The 18240-nt window shown below is 29.8% G+C and overlaps 2 protein-coding genes across 3 annotated transcripts in view; one reads left to right on the forward strand and one right to left on the reverse strand.

The window, feature by feature from the left end:
- LOC106678794 (superkiller complex protein 2) overlaps positions 1-15655 on the forward strand; it is a 48222-nt gene extending 32567 nt beyond the window's left edge. For both annotated transcript variants that reach the window (XM_014417549.3, XM_014417550.2), the window contains 13 exons: positions 412-624; positions 2024-2134; positions 4270-4504; positions 4912-5059; positions 5138-5279; positions 6782-6976; positions 7065-7288; positions 9116-9308; positions 10325-10475; positions 11752-11945; positions 13549-13689; positions 13768-13994; positions 15154-15655. In XM_014417549.3, coding sequence (XP_014273035.1) covers positions 412-624; positions 2024-2134; positions 4270-4504; positions 4912-5059; positions 5138-5279; positions 6782-6976; positions 7065-7288; positions 9116-9308; positions 10325-10475; positions 11752-11945; positions 13549-13689; positions 13768-13989 — 2169 coding nt within the window. In that variant the 3' untranslated portion in view covers positions 13990-13994; positions 15154-15655. The remainder of the gene's footprint in view (positions 1-411; positions 625-2023; positions 2135-4269; positions 4505-4911; positions 5060-5137; positions 5280-6781; positions 6977-7064; positions 7289-9115; positions 9309-10324; positions 10476-11751; positions 11946-13548; positions 13690-13767; positions 13995-15153) is intronic.
- A 100-nt stretch (positions 15656-15755) lies between these two features.
- LOC106678799 (uncharacterized) overlaps positions 15756-18240 on the reverse strand; it is a 7709-nt gene continuing 5224 nt past the window's right edge. The window contains exons 3-4 of the mRNA XM_014417555.2: positions 16145-16319; positions 15756-15937 (exon numbers count right to left, since the gene is read on the reverse strand). Coding sequence (XP_014273041.1) covers positions 15805-15937; positions 16145-16319 — 308 coding nt within the window. The 3' untranslated portion in view covers positions 15756-15804. The remainder of the gene's footprint in view (positions 15938-16144; positions 16320-18240) is intronic.

Raw genomic sequence — 18240 nt, forward strand, 5'->3', positions numbered from 1 at the left:
GAATAAAAATAATGAATTAGTTATTATATAATATATATTTAAGAGTATATATATATACACATGCATGTACAAATGCATATATTAAGGAAAATACAAAAGATAAAACTTGAATATTAAAGATGTTATTTCCTTCTAATCAAGGTTTTAAATAAAAAATAAATTTTACTGCTTTGAAAGTGTCAGGTTGTGTAAGAGATATTTATATATAAAACATTTGTTTAAAAAAAAGTTAACATGGTGAAATAATATATCACTTATTTACACTTGAATTATATGTTTTTAATTTTAATTAAATAAATGTCAAATGGATCATTTTGATGAACCCAGCAAACTAGGCTGGTTGATTTTATGCTGTATCTACATCTTGTTGTAATAATTATATGATTTGATAGATATACTTAAATTTTCCAGGACCAAACTCTGTGGATTTCCGTTGTTTCTTTTCTTCAAAATAGAGATTGGTTACCAGCTGTTGTATTTGTTTTTTCTAGAAAAAAATGTGATGTGTTTGCCGATAGGTTGAAAACAATTGACCTTACAACAAAATCAGAAAAGTCATTCATCCATAGATTCATCAAAAGCCAAGTTGAAAAACTTGATGATGTAGACCAAGATTTACCTCAGGTAAACATTTATGCATCTATTTGTTTAAACTGTCATTTTTGGGTTATCTACTCCTTTATAATCTTGTATTTATAAGCATTACTGTAATTCATATCAAATCAAATAATTTATATTAGTCTTTTTATGTATCCTATTGAAATAAAATATTTGTTTTGGAGAATAGAGATCAAGATAAAATTTACTCATTCAATTTCACTAAACTTCATATATTTTTTTTAATCTGATTTTAAACTTCATTACGACACTTCCAAAATATAAAATAAGCAAATTAATAGATACTGGACCATATGAGATTTAGGAGTCGGAAGTGAACACAATGAAGGAAAACAATATACATGAAATATTTTTCAACTATTTATTAGTTCCCAACGCTTTGACCCACAATGCAAGTCTATATTAAGAGCTAAAACAAAAATATACAAAAGTATTATAGGGTGAATTAATTTATTTACTCTTATCTTATTTAATTAATTTATTACTAGTACTAATGTACTTATTACTTTTACTCTTTGCCACCTATCACCTTAACAGTATTTTCAGAGCACGGATATTTCTATTAGCTGGTTTTTTAACCTAAATTTTTATCACTATCATTACTTATCTTTTGCCTGTATAACATTTACTGCTGCCTCAATATCATTAATTCATTAGTTCATTATTAATTACTGTCAGTTAAAATATATTTTTGATTAATAATTGATCTATTTGATAATATATCTTCTTTTTTATCAGTCCATTGTGGTGTTAGTAAATAAAATTTTGTATTTATCTTTAACTTCCTTATTGTTTAAATTTATGTTTTATAATATATTGTTATATGGTGTCATTTTACACCTCTTCCTTTATAACTGTTTTATCTACATGTTACTTTTATTTTCTGAGATTAGCTTTGCCTACATTGAATTTTTTTATTTTAGCTCTATAATTTGGTCAAAATGTTAGCAATTAATGAATTGTTAAAAACTTTTCTTTATTTTTTTTTACTGTGAATTGATATTTAATATTAAAATATCAACATGTATCGCAGAAAATACATCAAACCTGAACGATCTTGTAGTAACTTTTAATAACGGTAATATTATTTTTAATTTGATTGATATATTCATATGTATCATTGTGTTTATAGCCCTCATGTAGTCCAATTGCCATAACTGAGATTTATTACTTCCAAACAAAAGTGAACCATCATAGGCTAGATTAAAATTGACACCACTTTTTTAATCTGATACGAAAAGCTGAGCGTTCCACAGCTTTGTGAAACAAAAAGAAAATATGTTTAATTTTTTTTTATAAAATCAAAGCTGAAGATAGTGCCGTAATACTCTTTCTAAAATACTTCCTTTTTTTTTCTTCTTATTTTAAATATTTTTTGTAGTTTTATTTATTTATTTTTATCTAGATCAAAGTTATGCAAAGTCAGCTGTTACAAGGTATTGGTGTTCACCATTCTGGCATATTACCCATAATGAAAGAGATAGTTGAAGTCTTATTCCAAGAAGGTAAAGTTAAGGTAAAAAAAATATATCACATAAGTCAGCTATTTGTTATAATTGTTTTATTTTTTTTATTATTTTTTTTTTTGCCAAGTCATTTTCATAGGTTTGAATGGAAACAAACAAAAAAGAACCAAATATTTTTTGGTAAAATAAACCAGAACAAAAGAAGTGCTAGTTTAATTGAAATTGCACTTTAGTTGAAGAATGAAAAGAAATAAAATAATTTGAATGAAGGTAGAGTCTCAATGTTATTATTTTATTTCGGCTTCCTCCTACTTTCTATGCAAAGCATTGATTCCATCCCCATCGCTAGTTATGATCTTTGGTATTAAATGAGATGGCCACACCATGCTATTAACAAAATGACTTATTAATTATATTAATGATGTTTTCTAACGAAATCACAGGTTTCAGCTAAGCACATTGTGAACTACTTCTCAATTCATGTTATATTATTCAGTTTATTGATGTAACTAATATTTTGTATTTTTCTAACTTTTGCTTGCTTGTTTCGATATACTTTATCTATTTTGTTTATTATCTCTTGGATTACTGTTGGTATCTCTAAACGTGACAAAAAAAAGCTGTAAGTGATTCCATAAATTACAAGGTTATTATACTCGTTCTTCTAATGTCAAAAAAATCTTGTACCACTACAACCCATGAAGGATTGGGGGTTCAGTACTTTAAAGTAATTGCTGTTACTAGAACAATGGTTGTACAGAGGGGTGATTTGGTTAGAATCACACTCAAAACACCAATTTTTCCATCCAATTTAAGGCTATCCACTTTTTAGAGGCTGGGGTGTCCCAAAATGTTAAAACATTTCAAGATCAGAAAAATATAAATTAGTAAAATAAAAAATCATGTTAGAGACAAGTTGATGTGTCTTAGCAGTTGACATATCCTTCTGAACCCACTCTTTATGAAATCAGAGATGAAAATAAAAATGTCTAGGCCGATCTGATAGACATATCTAATGAGTTTGAAAAAGACTTTGATGGTACTTTGCTCAAAGAAATTAAAGGCAGTGCTGAACCGTTACTAAAAGAATCCGTTAATTTCTTCTTCTTCTGGCACAACAGGCGCATAAAGTTGCCCTTGGCCTGCTCCACGGCCGCCAACCATCTTTCTCTATCTTCTGTAAGGGTAACTGGGATCCTAAGTTGTCGCAGATCCTGCCTCACAGCATCCCTCCATCGGCCCTTCGGCCTACCACGTTGCCGCACACCAACAGAAGATAACTGTACAGTTTATGAGCCACTCTTTCCTTGCTTATCCTCATTACATGGCCAAGCCATTTTTAGCCAAGCCCAAAAAGTTCGACTCTGTCTCAGGTCCAGAGGCTCCTTACCCAACAGCATAATCTTGGTTTTCCCCCATTAATATGCAGACCCATCCTTTTTGCTTTAACATCCATCGCTTCAAAAGCAGTCCTAATGCTCTGCAGGGATCTACCGATGATGACGACGTCGTCTGCATAGGCCAGAACTTGGGTCATCTTTGTGAATACTGTTCCTTCCTGATTTATTCCTGCTCTATATATGATCGCTTGTAGAGCGATATTAAACAGGAGAGGAGCTATTGGGTCACCCTATCTTAGGCCACATTCCACTTCAAAAGGCTCTAATAATCATATGGAAAAAATTTTATATGAAGTGTTAAGCAAACTAATCCCTCGATAGTTGCTGCATATCGTTGAATCTCCCTTCTTCTTGTATATAGGCACTACTACCCCCTCATTCAACTCCTTGGGTATGGTTTCCTCTTCCCATATCTGAGCTATTAGGTCCTGTAGTTCCCTGGCCAAGAAGAATCCGTTAATTTAGAAGTCAAAATAACCATTATAAATTTTAAATCCTATAAAGCATTGAGAACTGACAATATTCCTAGTGCATTGCTCAAGGAAATTCTAAAATATATCTTTTAGTAATAAAAAAAAAAATGCCTTAAGAATGGGAATATTAGTTCTAAATCATATTCACAAACAGGAACAAAAAACATTAACTACCCCAATTTTTTAAATAATTAAATTCAGCATGTGATAAAAGCTTTATATACTAATTTATTACTATGCAAAGCTTCACTTTTAATGTTTTTTTTAAGTGTATCCTTTAATTATCATATATTATTTTCTCTCTGCCAATAGTTACTGTTTGCAACTGAAACATTTGCAATGGGTGTCAATATGCCTGCAAGAACTGTTCTATTTCATTCTATAAAGAAATTTGATGGTACTGAGACAAGGCTCCTTCACCCTGCAGAATATATTCAGATGGCTGGGAGAGCTGGTCGCCGTGGTAAGGATTCAGCTGGAAATGTCATCATTTTAGCAAAACCAGCTGAATTAATTGCTCGGCATGACTTGGAAACCCTAATGTTTGGTCAGTAAAATTTATTACGTATAAATTAAGTTTTGCCAATTAAATTAAATTCCTATAAACTCATGACTTAAATGCTAAGACCATGAATATGAATTCATTTAGCATAAATATTCTTGAATTCTTTTTTACTTTTTTCAAGGATTTTATTATACTGATATTACCTTCTTTGTGGCTCATATTTCATTTAACATGTTTTCTTTTTAAAATATGTTTGTTTAGTGCAATAGCTGCACTGTGCGTATGCTTAGTATCATTTACATTAATGTGTTCTCTATAGAGTATGAGACTTTTTTCTGATGACTTTTGATTATATTCCAATAAATCATAACTAATAGTTTCTTAATATAATGAAATGAATATTCCAGCAATTTGCTCCTTAATGTTGTGAATCATTTATCTTTGCTTAGGTAACCCTTCCAAGTTGATTTCCAAGTTCCGATTGTCTTACCGTATGATTCTTAATACTTTGACCATGAGTGGAATGCTGACAGTCCAAAGCATGATGGCTAGTAGTTACTGTGAAAACCAGGGCCAACTCAAAAAAAAATTTGTCGAGTAAATAATACATTTCTCTTTGATTTTTTTCTCTTTATATATTATGGAAATTAATTATCATGTTTTTTTTGTAACTAGGAAAGACCTAATTGAAGCTGAACAGTTTGAAAGGACACTTAAAAAGAAAGTGGGTAATGATGTTAGTGATATTGATGTAGACTACATGACTAAATTTTATACTTATGCTCATGCTTTCATTAATAAATGGAAGGACTTAAGGGTAAGTTTCAATGTTAAAACTGTAGTGTTTCGTGTTATTTTTTAAGTAAGAAAGAAACTTTTTTTTCTCTTATCTGGTCCTATTCTAATGGTTGCTGTCAAAGGTAAAAAAAAAAATCATCTCTTTGAAGGAGTAGAAAGATTAAAATTTGATTTTAAAACAGGTCTGAAAAAATCCAAACCTCTTATTATATCTATATTAAAAATGATAAATTGAGTTTTTTATATTTTTTTCGCCATGTATATGCATTTTAAAAAAGGACATTCGTGATTAACTTGGGCTATTGTTAAACAGTAGTGGTACTTGAACTTTTTTAAGGTTGTTCTTCAGTTAAACCTTGTTTCTTTGTTTCTGGTCCTGAAGACAATCTTCTCTTTGTGGTTTCTATAATTTAAGGCTAATTTTTTTTGTTAATTGCTCCAAATTTACTCCATGTAATGTATTAGCAGCCTTTTCTTCTAGATAAAGTTTTGATGAGACCTACATTTATGTTATTTTCATTTTTATTCTTGTTAACCAACTAAAAATAAATTATGGTTTACTGAATAACTAGAGAAAATGTTTATGGATATTAGAATTTAGTTTTAGAATTCCTGCCAAAAGTTAGATTTGTGAGAAGGATTTCATATATCAGGTAAAGTAATTTTGTTTTTTTGACATTCTATGGTTATAGTGATTTGTTCAGTGGTAAATAATTAAATTAATTTTTTTTTTCTTCAAGTTATATCTTCTACTGAAAGAGTTTCAAATCTAATTAGAACTTTTGAATGAAAAACACTCTTCCTTGTTTCAAATATTTATTTTATATCATTAATGAACAATAACAATGTTTTGGGGTTGTCAACTCATCTTCAGGTCTCTAAAACAAACTCTCAAATATGTACTATGTGTACAACAATTACAATATATATATATATATTAACGATTGACCATATTTTTCTGAATATGAAGGAAATGGTCAGGGGTGCTGACAAAAAGGGGAAAAAAATATATAGTTAATAATTGTTTTTAACCTATGTTAAGCCCAACTTTGTAGGGCTTCATCACGGCTAAAAAAAATACAAAACAACTAAAAATATGTTGACAATGTAAGGGATGCAAAAATTATGTAAATTTAGGTGAAAAACTATATTAACAAAAAAAAATAAGATGTTCAATAATAAATATATAAAAAATAAATAACGTAGGCTATTAGATTTAAAATGAAAAGGAGTCTTAGTAACTCTTAAAAATATAAAAGCAGATATAAGAGAAATTAGAAACAAAATTGTACACATTGAGAGGCAGAAAACTAAGGAGATACAATGAGAATAAAAGTCAAGAAAGAATAAATTAAAAATAAAAATAAATAAAGAACAAATCGGAACCACTCACCTATCATGTATAAAGTGAGCGTGTATAATCATATCATGTATAAACTACACTTCCCTATCAACTTGTTTTATTTAATGAAGTGTTTATTGTACTATGCATTATATTTTCTTTTTTCTTCTTTCCTCTAGTTGCAGATGATTATAAATGGGAAAATTTTGAAAGACTTGCAAGCTGGGAGGTTGTTAAAAATATGTACTGGTCAATATATCAATCGAACTGCCTTATTATTAGATGTTATGCCCCACAAAGAACCTTCCGTCCGTTTTGTGTACAAAGTAATGATTCTCAATCAGGATATTCAGTACACAAGAGATATTACATCAGTATGTCTAATTTCAAGTTCAAATAGTTAAAGCTAAGTTTTCGTATGGGTTCATTTTTATAAGAATTTTTTGGTATTCTTTATTTCAGGTCGGAATGGAAATGGATCAAGAGCAGCTGGGGGAATGGTATCGACTAGTATCTCTTATGGAAAACCTACCATCAGAAAAGGATGTTCTTTGTGGTCCTAATGACTATGTGGAATTAGTTATAAAACCTCAAGAAATAGTTGCAGTCTGCAAAGATATTTTAAAATTACAGAAAAATCAGATACAAGAATATTTAAATCAGTGTTGTTCTAGACAAGGTTTCAGGTAAGAATTTATGACTAATTTTGTGATATTTGGGTTGAGAGGAATGGAATTTTTTTCTTTAAATTTGGAAAGCAGCTGTCCTAAATTTCTTTAGTAGTGTTGTATGACACATTTAGAGAGAATTAGATCCACTGTTAATGTTCAAAACTCAAACCTGGAGCAACACCAACTTTAGTTGGTGTAAACTCCATTTTCACAAAAAAATCTATAATCTGCCTCTTTTGAATATTTATTGTAGCAGATATTGGGAGTTTTCAGAAAATGTCGAGAATTTTCTTGAAAACTGTTTACATTTTATGGTGATATACACCTTCGGGATGTGCCAGATCATAAAAGTGCCCTGTATAAATTTTCTTAAACTTTCATTTGCTATCAAAATCCACAAAAAAAAAAAAAAAAAAATTACCCAATATTAGTACCTGAAGTAGAACTGGAGATGGTTTGAAAATTAAAAATTCACTTGAAAGATGGACTACATGCTCCTGTTATGACTCAGCAAAAATCAAATAAAAATTCCAAAAATTGTTGAGGTTAGGGATTGTGGACAGGCTGTATATAAAAATAATCTAATTTAGTCTTTAAAAAAAAATGGCCGTTGCAACTAGCAATTGTTTTATAAATACCAGTAGTTATTATTGTTATCTTTTTCTTAATATATTTATGAAATTTATAAATAAAACATTTTTGTTGAAATGGCTATTTATAATTTTCTATACACTGTGGGCCCATGTACTTGTAATTTCTCTTTTGTCCAATTGTACTTATTTCCTTCCATGTTTAGCTTTTAAAAAGTGATTAAATTCAAACTGATAATTATTACCATGCTGGTATTGTCATTATTGCATTTTTCAAACTTTAAATTTCCCACAAAAAAGCATCGATCCCAATCACTTTTTTTTTTTCTTTTGCTTGTGTTTTCCATTGAAAACTTATAGAGTATTCATCTCTCAGGGCTGCCGTGAAATAAATATTGACAGACCCAGGTGGGATTCAAACCCACAACTTTCAAAACCAAGCATCCTGGGACCCACACCTAACCTGCTCTCAGCTATCAGATTCTCATCTAGATCTCTTGTTATGATTAAAAGCTGAGCGCCGATAAAAACTGTAGGTAGTGAAAAAATCTTATTTTCATTGTAAATCAGAATTATTAAAATTCCATTGTGAAAATTGCCCAGATGAACGATCAGAATTTTCTCTGTAATCTCTCTTAACTTTACAAACTGGAAATCCATTTTTACTTTCACTTACCTATATGGAATGGAAAGGTATTGTGATTGTATAAAATTTTGAATTCCAGTTTATAACAGAAACACACGTTTTGAGCTGCCCTGAGTCCAAAGACTTTTGTAGTTTATTTTGTAAAATGGTTAATATTATTATTTAACCAAATTTTTTAAGAATTAACCTTCTCTGATTTGTTTCAAATTTGCTATTTATATATTTTTTCTCACATAATGCAACCCTCCACTCCCGCCCTCCATGGTAGCCTAACATATCTGACTTTTCAAACAGACAATTGTAGCAAGTAGGTTGGTTGATGTACAACATGTCACAATCTCACAAGAGGAGATCTTAACACAAAAAAAATGCAATCTTCCTCCTCTTTCTCCCTCCCTCCCTCCTCCTCCCCCTCCCCGCCCTGCTAAGACCTCCGGAAGGGACGGTCCTTTATCACTTTTGAAATATTTGCTTAAAACGGGAATAGGAGACATTAAGATAGTTAAACCAAGCAGTATTTAAGAAGCACCTGAAATTGAAAAACGGCATGAAACCTACTATTACACCTACTTTATAAAAATGAAATTTTGTTTTTCTTTGTTCCAGAAACAAAATATCTGAAGTTGGAGATAAAATAGCAAGCCAGTTATGGGCATCTATTGGTAAGACAACAGAAATAAATGAAACATGTCAAAGATTTGAAAGCTTCGACCTTTGCCTTAGCGTTTCAGAAATGTGGACACTACTTGAGCAGCTCAAAAATTATCCGATGAGATACAATCCCCTTGTGCTTAACAGTGTAATATATTCACACTATTAATGTATATTAAGTTAATTAATCTAGTGTTGGTTAATAGAAAGGTATTTTTTTTATTGTATCAAAAAATTGTATTTGTCTAATTATTTTTCTTCCTGGGTTTTCTATGCATTTTCATTTAAACTTCTAATGTAAATGTACGTTCTACTTAAATGTAAGTTCTACTGGTTTATTGTTATGGAAAAGAGAGAGTAACATTAGGCCTCTACGATTTTTGATTTTTTATATTTACCATGTTAAGCTCTGGTGCATAGTTACTGGGTTTCTGGTTTCATGCAAAGTGCCATTTTATTTATGTTTTATAGAGTCTGCTGGATTGCCTCAAGTTCCATTATCACCCTCTTCTCCCCTTAAAATTATGACCTGAATAATTCTATGAAATATATTCATTGATAAGTTTCCTGATTTCCCCTTTGCTTCCATATTTTTAGTACATACGAGAGAACTTTTAAATATCGGTTCTCCTTTCCAAGATGCCTTTCATAGACTATCAAGATCACTTCAGACATCTTGGCCAATTTCTATGCATCTCTGAACTCATGTTTTTCATTGACCTGATAGATCCCAAATTCCCTTACTACTTTTTTACTGAGGACCAGAGAGGGCCCTGATAGACCACCCGAATTTTCAGAAAAGCCTGTCTCATATAACCCTTGAGAATTTAACTCAACTGTTACACAAGAAATTATCAGGATCATTTGTTGCTGAGAGCAAGGAGCAGGATTTCAATTGCTGGGTACTTTGTTAGGTTATCTATCGCAATAGTCTACAAAAATTTCTTTAGTAAATAAGTCAAACTGACTTCTGTAGTTCTGTAGACAGAACTACGTTTGATTGTAGACGCTTATGGCTAAGGGTAGTGGTGGATGTGCGGAGCAGCTTGTACTACTATAATCCAGTGTCTTTTATCAGTAGTTTAAATTTAGTCTGATTTATTTAATTAATATCTTAAAAATAAGTTACTATATTTGTCTAATAATTTTACCAAATATTTTTAGTTCAAAAAAGTTTTCCGATGGAAGCAGGCTGAAGAAAAAGTGAAAATTCTTAGACAGTCTCTTTCAGATGAAAATATGATTCTTTATCCTGACTTCAAAAACAAAAAGGCATTGTTAAAAGAGAAAGGGTACATTGATGATTCAGATACTGGTAAACAAGACAATTCTTATTGAATATATTTAAGAAACATTAGCTGATTAGTTAACAGTTAAATTCATATTCTATAATTTATTTATTATCAATTACTGGTTATTTTATGCTAAGAGTAAAAAATAATAATAAAAAAAAGTTTAACTTTTAAAAGCAGCCTTTCTAAAGCATTGATATCTGTCACGAAATTTAAAGTTGTAATGGCGTTTTATAATCACTTGTCCAAAATTGCCTATAAGAAAAAGGGTAATTTTATATTTTAGTCCTGAAATATTAAGATTGATTTCTTTTCCATAGTCATTTTGTGTTTATTAATTTACTAATTAGTAATTTAACAATGGCTGCATCTCAATAGTGTTGTAATTACAAAGGCAAGTAGCATATGGTGATGCAAGCTACAATTTTATGGGAAAATATAATTTATTAGGACTTAACTAACATAATTAATTAATTGAAAAATCAAATTGTAACAGCCTGGGGGAGGGGAGAAGCAAGCTATTGATACAAAATACATAATTTTTTAATTGTATTGGGTTGTAAAATAAGTTAGTAGCGTTTTTCAATATTTCAATTTAATTCTCTCTGTTTATAAAATCATGTTTACTTGGTAAAAAAGGTTTATATATTCTAAAAAAGGATTAGTTAAGGTTTTTCTATGCATCAGTTTCAACCGAGATTCCTTATCTTTAAGTTATATTTTGCTTGCTCAAAATGGAAGAGAAAAAAATTAATTTTCGTCATTTAACGATTTTTTTTTTTTGCATAGACAGTTAAAAAAAATTTGCAGTGTGTATGGCGATGATACCTTAGGAGAAAGCACCTAGAGTAAGTGGTTTGCTCAGTTCTGAACTGGAAATTTTGACTTCCCTCACTCTATGACACGGGACAGAAATGCTTAACATATCTCGTCCAAGTGTCAAGTTGAACAAAAGCGCCGAGCATTGACTAATCGCAGAACCATAGTTTTCCATCACGATAACGCCTGTCCTCACGTGTCATTGCAGACCCAGCAAAAATTATTGGAGTTTGGCTGGGATGTGATCTCCTACCCACCTTATTTACCAGACCTTGCCTTTTTTTTTTAAATTATATGTTCCTTGCACTGTAACAAACAACTATACTACAGTGTACAGCATTTAATAAACTTTTCAAAAATGTAAATATTTCAACTCTCCTTTTCTTAAAACTTTATTTTTAATTTTAACTCGTTTATGTAGCAAACACAGATATGCTTGCTCATTGCATTGTTTGATTTTAACTATCATCTGTTTTGCAGTTCAGATTAAGGGGTATATGGCCGCACGTGTTGGGAAGTATGAGTTAGTTGTCTGTGAACTTCTTGTTGAAAATATTCTAGTCAATATGGAACCTGAAGAAGTCGCTGCATTGCTTTCCTTCCTTGTGTGCCGTTCCAATAATAGCGACCACTATCCTACTTCCTTCAAAACTTTAACACCCTCACTTCAAGAAGTAAGTCAAACTGAAGTTTTTTTAAAAACTTTTTGCTATTTGGAGTAGTGAACTTTACTTTTCCTTGATTATCATCATTTAAAAGTTTCTATGTCTGTAAATATAAATCTATATCTGGTTAAAAAGCAATTAATGAATAAAACTAGATTAATGTTACAATTTTAACTATTTCTTAATCCATTATTTAAGTATTGGATAATAAAAAACACTTCTTAATGAAACTAGAACTATTAAAATAAATGTCAGCAAATAAATTAGGAAATTTTTGGTAAGAAGCAGTCGGTTTTTATTTATAAACAATAGAATTAACAAAAAAATTACTTTAAAAAATAGTAAAAAGACAACCCAAATAACCCTAACCCTATCCTTCCATGGTTGCAAATATTTTTTTTTGTGAATAATTAAAATTAATCTGAACAAAAATCAAGACTTTGTTTAGATTATATTTAATATAAAATAAGATATTATATTTAATATAATACAAGAAATTTTTTTATATTAATAGTCAAATTAATCAGTGTTATTTTTCATCCCTTGGATAGTCAAATTAATCAGTAGGCAAATTTATTCTTTAACCATTTTATTAGTTACAAGCTGTTCAAGTTATAAATAATTGATAATCTGATAACTCATAAATTGTCAAATTGAATCATTTTGAACATCAAATGCACCTTGAACCACCAATTAATTGGTATCCGTTAACCTTAAATATGAAGTATGATCTCATAAACATATTAAACTGTTAGGCACATGCTCAGTTCAGGTTTTAGAATAGAAAAACTGTATTGCACATGCTTCTGACAGTAAAAAGTGGTTGTTAGAACGTAGCTATAATACATTGAAAATAAAATTACTAATTAATTAAAGCGACAATCAAACTTGTTTTATCAATCAATGAAAAAATAAATATGAATGTCTCTAATTAAATATCACTATCTCTAGATGATAATTTACTTCTTTATAAAAATTAACAAATTTAGCACAATTATTGATTGAATTAATCACCTGTTTTCTTCCTAATTATAACAAAACAAACTTTGCACTTCTTAAATAAATAAATAATAAAGGCTCAGCAAATCCTAAGGTTCGATGTCGAATCCAGTAATCGCTGGATCCACAGATCTACCCAATGATGGACAAATTAAATCCTCTTGAGGTGATTTAATGATATGGATACTGTTTTCCCATCAAAATATTTATAAAACTTTCCATTATCCATCTACCATTATAATATTGCTACTATCTAGTGGTTTCCTTGTAAATTTTAATTAAGACCTCCGAGTCTTATTTTCTTCTTCTTTAAATTATCAAGTGACTAATTCCAGCTGTATATTAAGTAATTTGCATTTTAAATACTATTATTTTATTAAGTTGAATAATTGAACTTAACATATTAAATATCAAATGATATATCATTTTTACATTAAATTAGTATAACCAATCAATGCTTACTATATCCAATGGAAGAGAATTTATGTTAAATGTAATTATTTGGTAGAAAAACGGTTTTGAGGCTTATGCTATTAGTATATGTGATATTATCTATAAATTATATTACATTTATGTTATGTTTATTTTCATCTTCGTTTTCCTATTGTTAAAGGGTATTAAGAAATGCCAAAAAATAATAAAAGATGTCATTTTACTTGAAAAGCAATTTCAAATTGAAGATTATGAAGGCTCAGAAACGAGTAAACTCAGTTTTGGTCTAGTTCCTATAATGTATGCTTGGGTTAAACAAGAGGTAATAACCATTACTTAATTATACATTTTTTTTTTTTAAAGATATTTTTATTGCTTATATTTTTTTTTTTTTTATCAGCCATTTAAAAAAATAATGGAAATGGAAGAGTTACAAGAATTTGAATTCCAAGAGGGACTGCTGGTTAGGTGGATCCAACAATTGTTAGAAACATTAAAAGAAGTTGAAGCTGCCGCAAGGGTGATGGGTGATCCAGGTGTGCCTACTAAACTTCAAGCTGCTGGTCAGCGCATTAAAAGAGGAATAGTATTCGCTCCTTCACTTTATACAACCATGCTTTAATGAAAGTAAGTAGTCCAGGTGTCCTACCCATTTATAATATTAATAATATAAATCATTATAATATCAAAGCTCATTTTCTCTTTACTTCCTTTACTCGTACAGTTCCATTTTAAAGATGGAAGTATTGAAAGCCATGAAAAGCATAGTTTTACCAAAAAATCTATGAATGATTGGTGTATTGGTTAATTGATTAAAAAGGTTTATATGAAAAATATATTTAGATATATGAGGAGAATGTCGGGGGAGGGTTCACCAAAAAAACACGAATAAACAAAAACTTATTTATTTGTGCCGATGTTTTGACCTGAATTTCAGGGCTGAAAAAACAAAAAAGAGATTATAACCATAACTTACAGAAACATAAAAATATAAAAGGAAAATTATTAACAAACTTGGAAATAAATGATAAAAAGATTAAAAAACAGAAAGTGTTCAAGGAATAAACATAATGAAAGGTGTGGAAGAAAATGTAAAAGATGAATTAATTCTTTAAGAAGGAATTAAACAAATAAATTAGATATATAAGTAATTTTTTTTTCCAGCCCTGATGAAAGCCTGAAATCCAGGTCGAAACGTCGGCACAAATAAATAAGTTTTTGTTTATTTGTGATTTTTTGCTGACCCCACCCCAACCCATCTTCTCATATTAATCTACAGTTAATTATTTACACCTCATTTTTATGAATAGTTTTTATTGAATATTTTTTATAATAAAAAGGGTTTATGAAACTGAAGGTTGAATGCTTCCTTTGAAAGTTGAGGCATTTCACCGAACAGTTTAAACAAAATCTGGTTTACAATCATAAGCCTGTGCAATTGCAAAAAAGTTGGAGTTATTACCATGATTGAAATCTGAAATTCTCCAAAAATTTTCATTTACTAAAATTGTCTTTTCGCAATTTTTTTCTAGGAACATGATGTTTATTCTAGATTTTTAATTTAATCATTTATTTTTTATATTATTTATGGATTTAATACATAATTGTTGAACAGTTCAGTATATTTTAATGTTCATAGGGAATTAATGGTCATACTATCTCAAAATTCAAGATTTTAAAATTTCACGGTTTTGTGATGTATGTCCCTCAATGTTTTACACCTTATAAAAGATTTTATCTTTTTGTTAATATTGTAAAAATTCTTTTACAGATTTTTTTTTTCTAGGTTTTATTGAAGATGAAAGTTTATTTTTTCTTCCATTATGTTGAACCTGAAAAAGTGAGAGAATTGAGCAGTTTTGAACTATGAAACAAACATCTAATCATGTGAGTCCATTGGCAATGTGGACCTTCAGTTGGAGATTTTCAATTGCTAATGATCCAGATTCAAACAAAATTAAAAGAAATCGTTTGTGTTAAATGATCCATGAACCAAGCCAAGCTCATTCAAAACAACATAAATTCAACAGAAAAAAAAATTCTCTTATTTTGTCAGTGATATTTGCATCGGTTTAGAATGTAGCCAGGCTTAATACATTGATCACTTGGCATGATACATAATTTTTTTTTTATTGAACCTGGATCGTTTAGAGTTTTAAGTCTTCAATTGTAAAATATGCGATATTATTTTAGTTGACCTCAGTACAAACTGTTTGTAATTGTAAATAATTTTTGATATTTTAAAGTATCTTTTATACGAAGAAAAATAAACTTATTTTTTATAAGTCTTTATCCTCAAATATCTGTGACTATACCATTTTCTGTTATCCCATTCAAATATAATTCATTATTGTTCTATTCTGGTATCAATTTATTGTTAGAGCAAGATTGGTCGAAATATATTTATATTTTATTAACACAAGCCGTTTTAGTGGTATTAAACATTAGTAATATTATTTCTGTTTCGGTTGAAATCGAACATTTCCTGCACCCACATTGGTTTGGGATCTTTATTCTGTTCGATATAGACTGATCCATTAATTATTAGTTGGGGCTGATAAAACATGATCCTGCAAAAAATAAAAAATTAATTAATTATTATTTTTAAAAGGAAGATGATCCGGGTGTGGTCAAAGAAAAACTCAAATAGTCATAAATAGTATGCATTATATATTATATAGGCTTTTTATATAACTTTTATAAATAGTATAGCAAAGAAAACCCAGAACTAGCATTCTTAAAAATTAACTAATAGTTGAATGAAAATTAAATATTACTTGTTTGATAAATCGAGGCTTGCTGGTATAAACTGGACTACTGGAGAGAAATTTAATGGCTTTTTAATTTCTTCTTCGTGAGGGCTAGGTTTGTTGGCATTACGCTTGTGGTTCTTTTTTCCTAATTTATATGACTCTGGGATGAAATGTGGAGCTTGAGTTGCAGCTTCTCTCCCTGTTAATTTAATAAGAATATTATAACTTTTAAAATCTCTTTTATATTCTATTTAAATTTTATTGGTATAATATCCATAGGTCACATAATTTGATTATATTCACATTTTGTTTATCATTCTGTTTGTATATATTTTAAGAGAGATTTTTTTTTCATTTATTTATTTATTTTAATTTTATTTTAGTATGAATGTGATCATTCATCACTATTACCTATTGCCCACAACTGTGTGGCAGATTGTATATCTATCAATAAATAAAAAGTATTTTAAAGCTAAAAAAAAAAAAATATCCATAGGATTAAATTAAATTATCTAAAACATAGTTTTTTATGGTTGAAGAAGCAGTGCAACTCTGTTAAAATGTAAAGGTATTTTTTAATCTTGGACACCAATGTAGGAGGTTTTCACAAGAATCAGAAGGCTATATAAGATAAGCAAATAATAAGATAAGCAATGCTTATCTTCTTTAAGGCCAAAATAGATTGACAGAAGGATTGGAAGTTTGATCTGTGATTTTTAAGGGTATTCCTGAAAATCCTTCCAGGATTCACATTCAATAGAGTTGTGTTTCCTACTCATAGAGATATAAGGACCTCTAAGCCAAAAAACTTTTTTGATGGCTCCTGTCCTGGTTATTCTGACAGGAGGACGGGTTATCTACAGGTATCTAACCTATAAGTTTTTATTTCATGAAATAAACAAAACCCCCTAGGCCATATTTGATCTAACACTTATCACAGGGTTATCTATATCTCTCGGCTACAAAAGGCCCTCAGAAATTAACCATTTGCCGACCTCTTTCACTCCTGGCTTGGAAAAAAAGAGATCTATCAGTGCATTATGAGGTACTTTTATAGTTTATTTACCATTCCTGCATAATTGCATTTCACCATCGTGTATTTTTGTATAATATAATATGGAATGTATGAATAATTCTATAGAATTCTATTCTATTTTTATTTATTTACTTATAGCCTCAGAAGGAACACTAGTAAGTTAGGAAAGGTAAATGATGAAACAGTTTTGACAACTTCTCATAAAATATGTGTTGCAGGATACTCTTGTGGCCAAACCTCAAGGCTCTCGCAGACTACTGGTTGGGAATACTTCAGCCTTGTTGGCGGAGTACACCTAAGGGTATTCGCCTTAGATTCTTGAAAGGGATGTTTGAGGCCGAGGCCTATTCTCCCTCATTTTAAGTATATCCAAAAGAAGGAAGATCCAAAGCTTCCAATACTCTTAAATTCCAAAATATCTGATATTTTGAATTTAAATATTTGAGATATCTGATCCAGTAGTTGTGTGTTATATCAACTGTCTCCTTCAAAGTAGTGAATCTATTTCGGGTCAAATTTGAATTTTGCAATTACATTGAAATTGTGGGGTAAAAAAGGAGCCTGCATGGAAAGTGTAGGGAAAGGCTCAGCCTATAGGAAATGAAAATCAGATCAAAGGAGTCGATCTATACCAGATACAGGAAAGAGGGGAAAATAAAATTCAATGCCTATTAAGTAACAGGAAAGCTTCTTCACTATATATTTTGTTTATTTTTATTATTATATTTTTTATAGTACCTGTACCTGAATACCTGTTTTTATTTTATTACCTGAAAATTCTCCTTTTTCTGCAGATTTGAATTTCAATTGCGAGCACAATTACTTGTACTTCAACATTAATGATTTTTAGTTATTAGTATGTCAAATAAAATACATTTTCCATGCATTAGAGAAAATATTGTTCCCAAGATCAAAGACGAGAGACATAGTAAAATAGCAACAAATAACTGGCCTTCCTTTGGGAGCAACATAAATTCCTCAGCAGAGAATCCAATAACCCTGTATACTTCAGAAAAGGTTTACCAAGCGAGTTAGTAGAGAAGAGACGTATGTTTTCCCATCAAAATATTTATAAAACTTTCCA

This window comes from Halyomorpha halys, unplaced genomic scaffold, assembly GCF_000696795.3.
Source record: "Halyomorpha halys isolate HHAL.00 unplaced genomic scaffold, Hhal_1.1 Scaffold161.1, whole genome shotgun sequence".
NCBI classification, from domain to species: domain Eukaryota; kingdom Metazoa; phylum Arthropoda; class Insecta; order Hemiptera; family Pentatomidae; genus Halyomorpha; species Halyomorpha halys.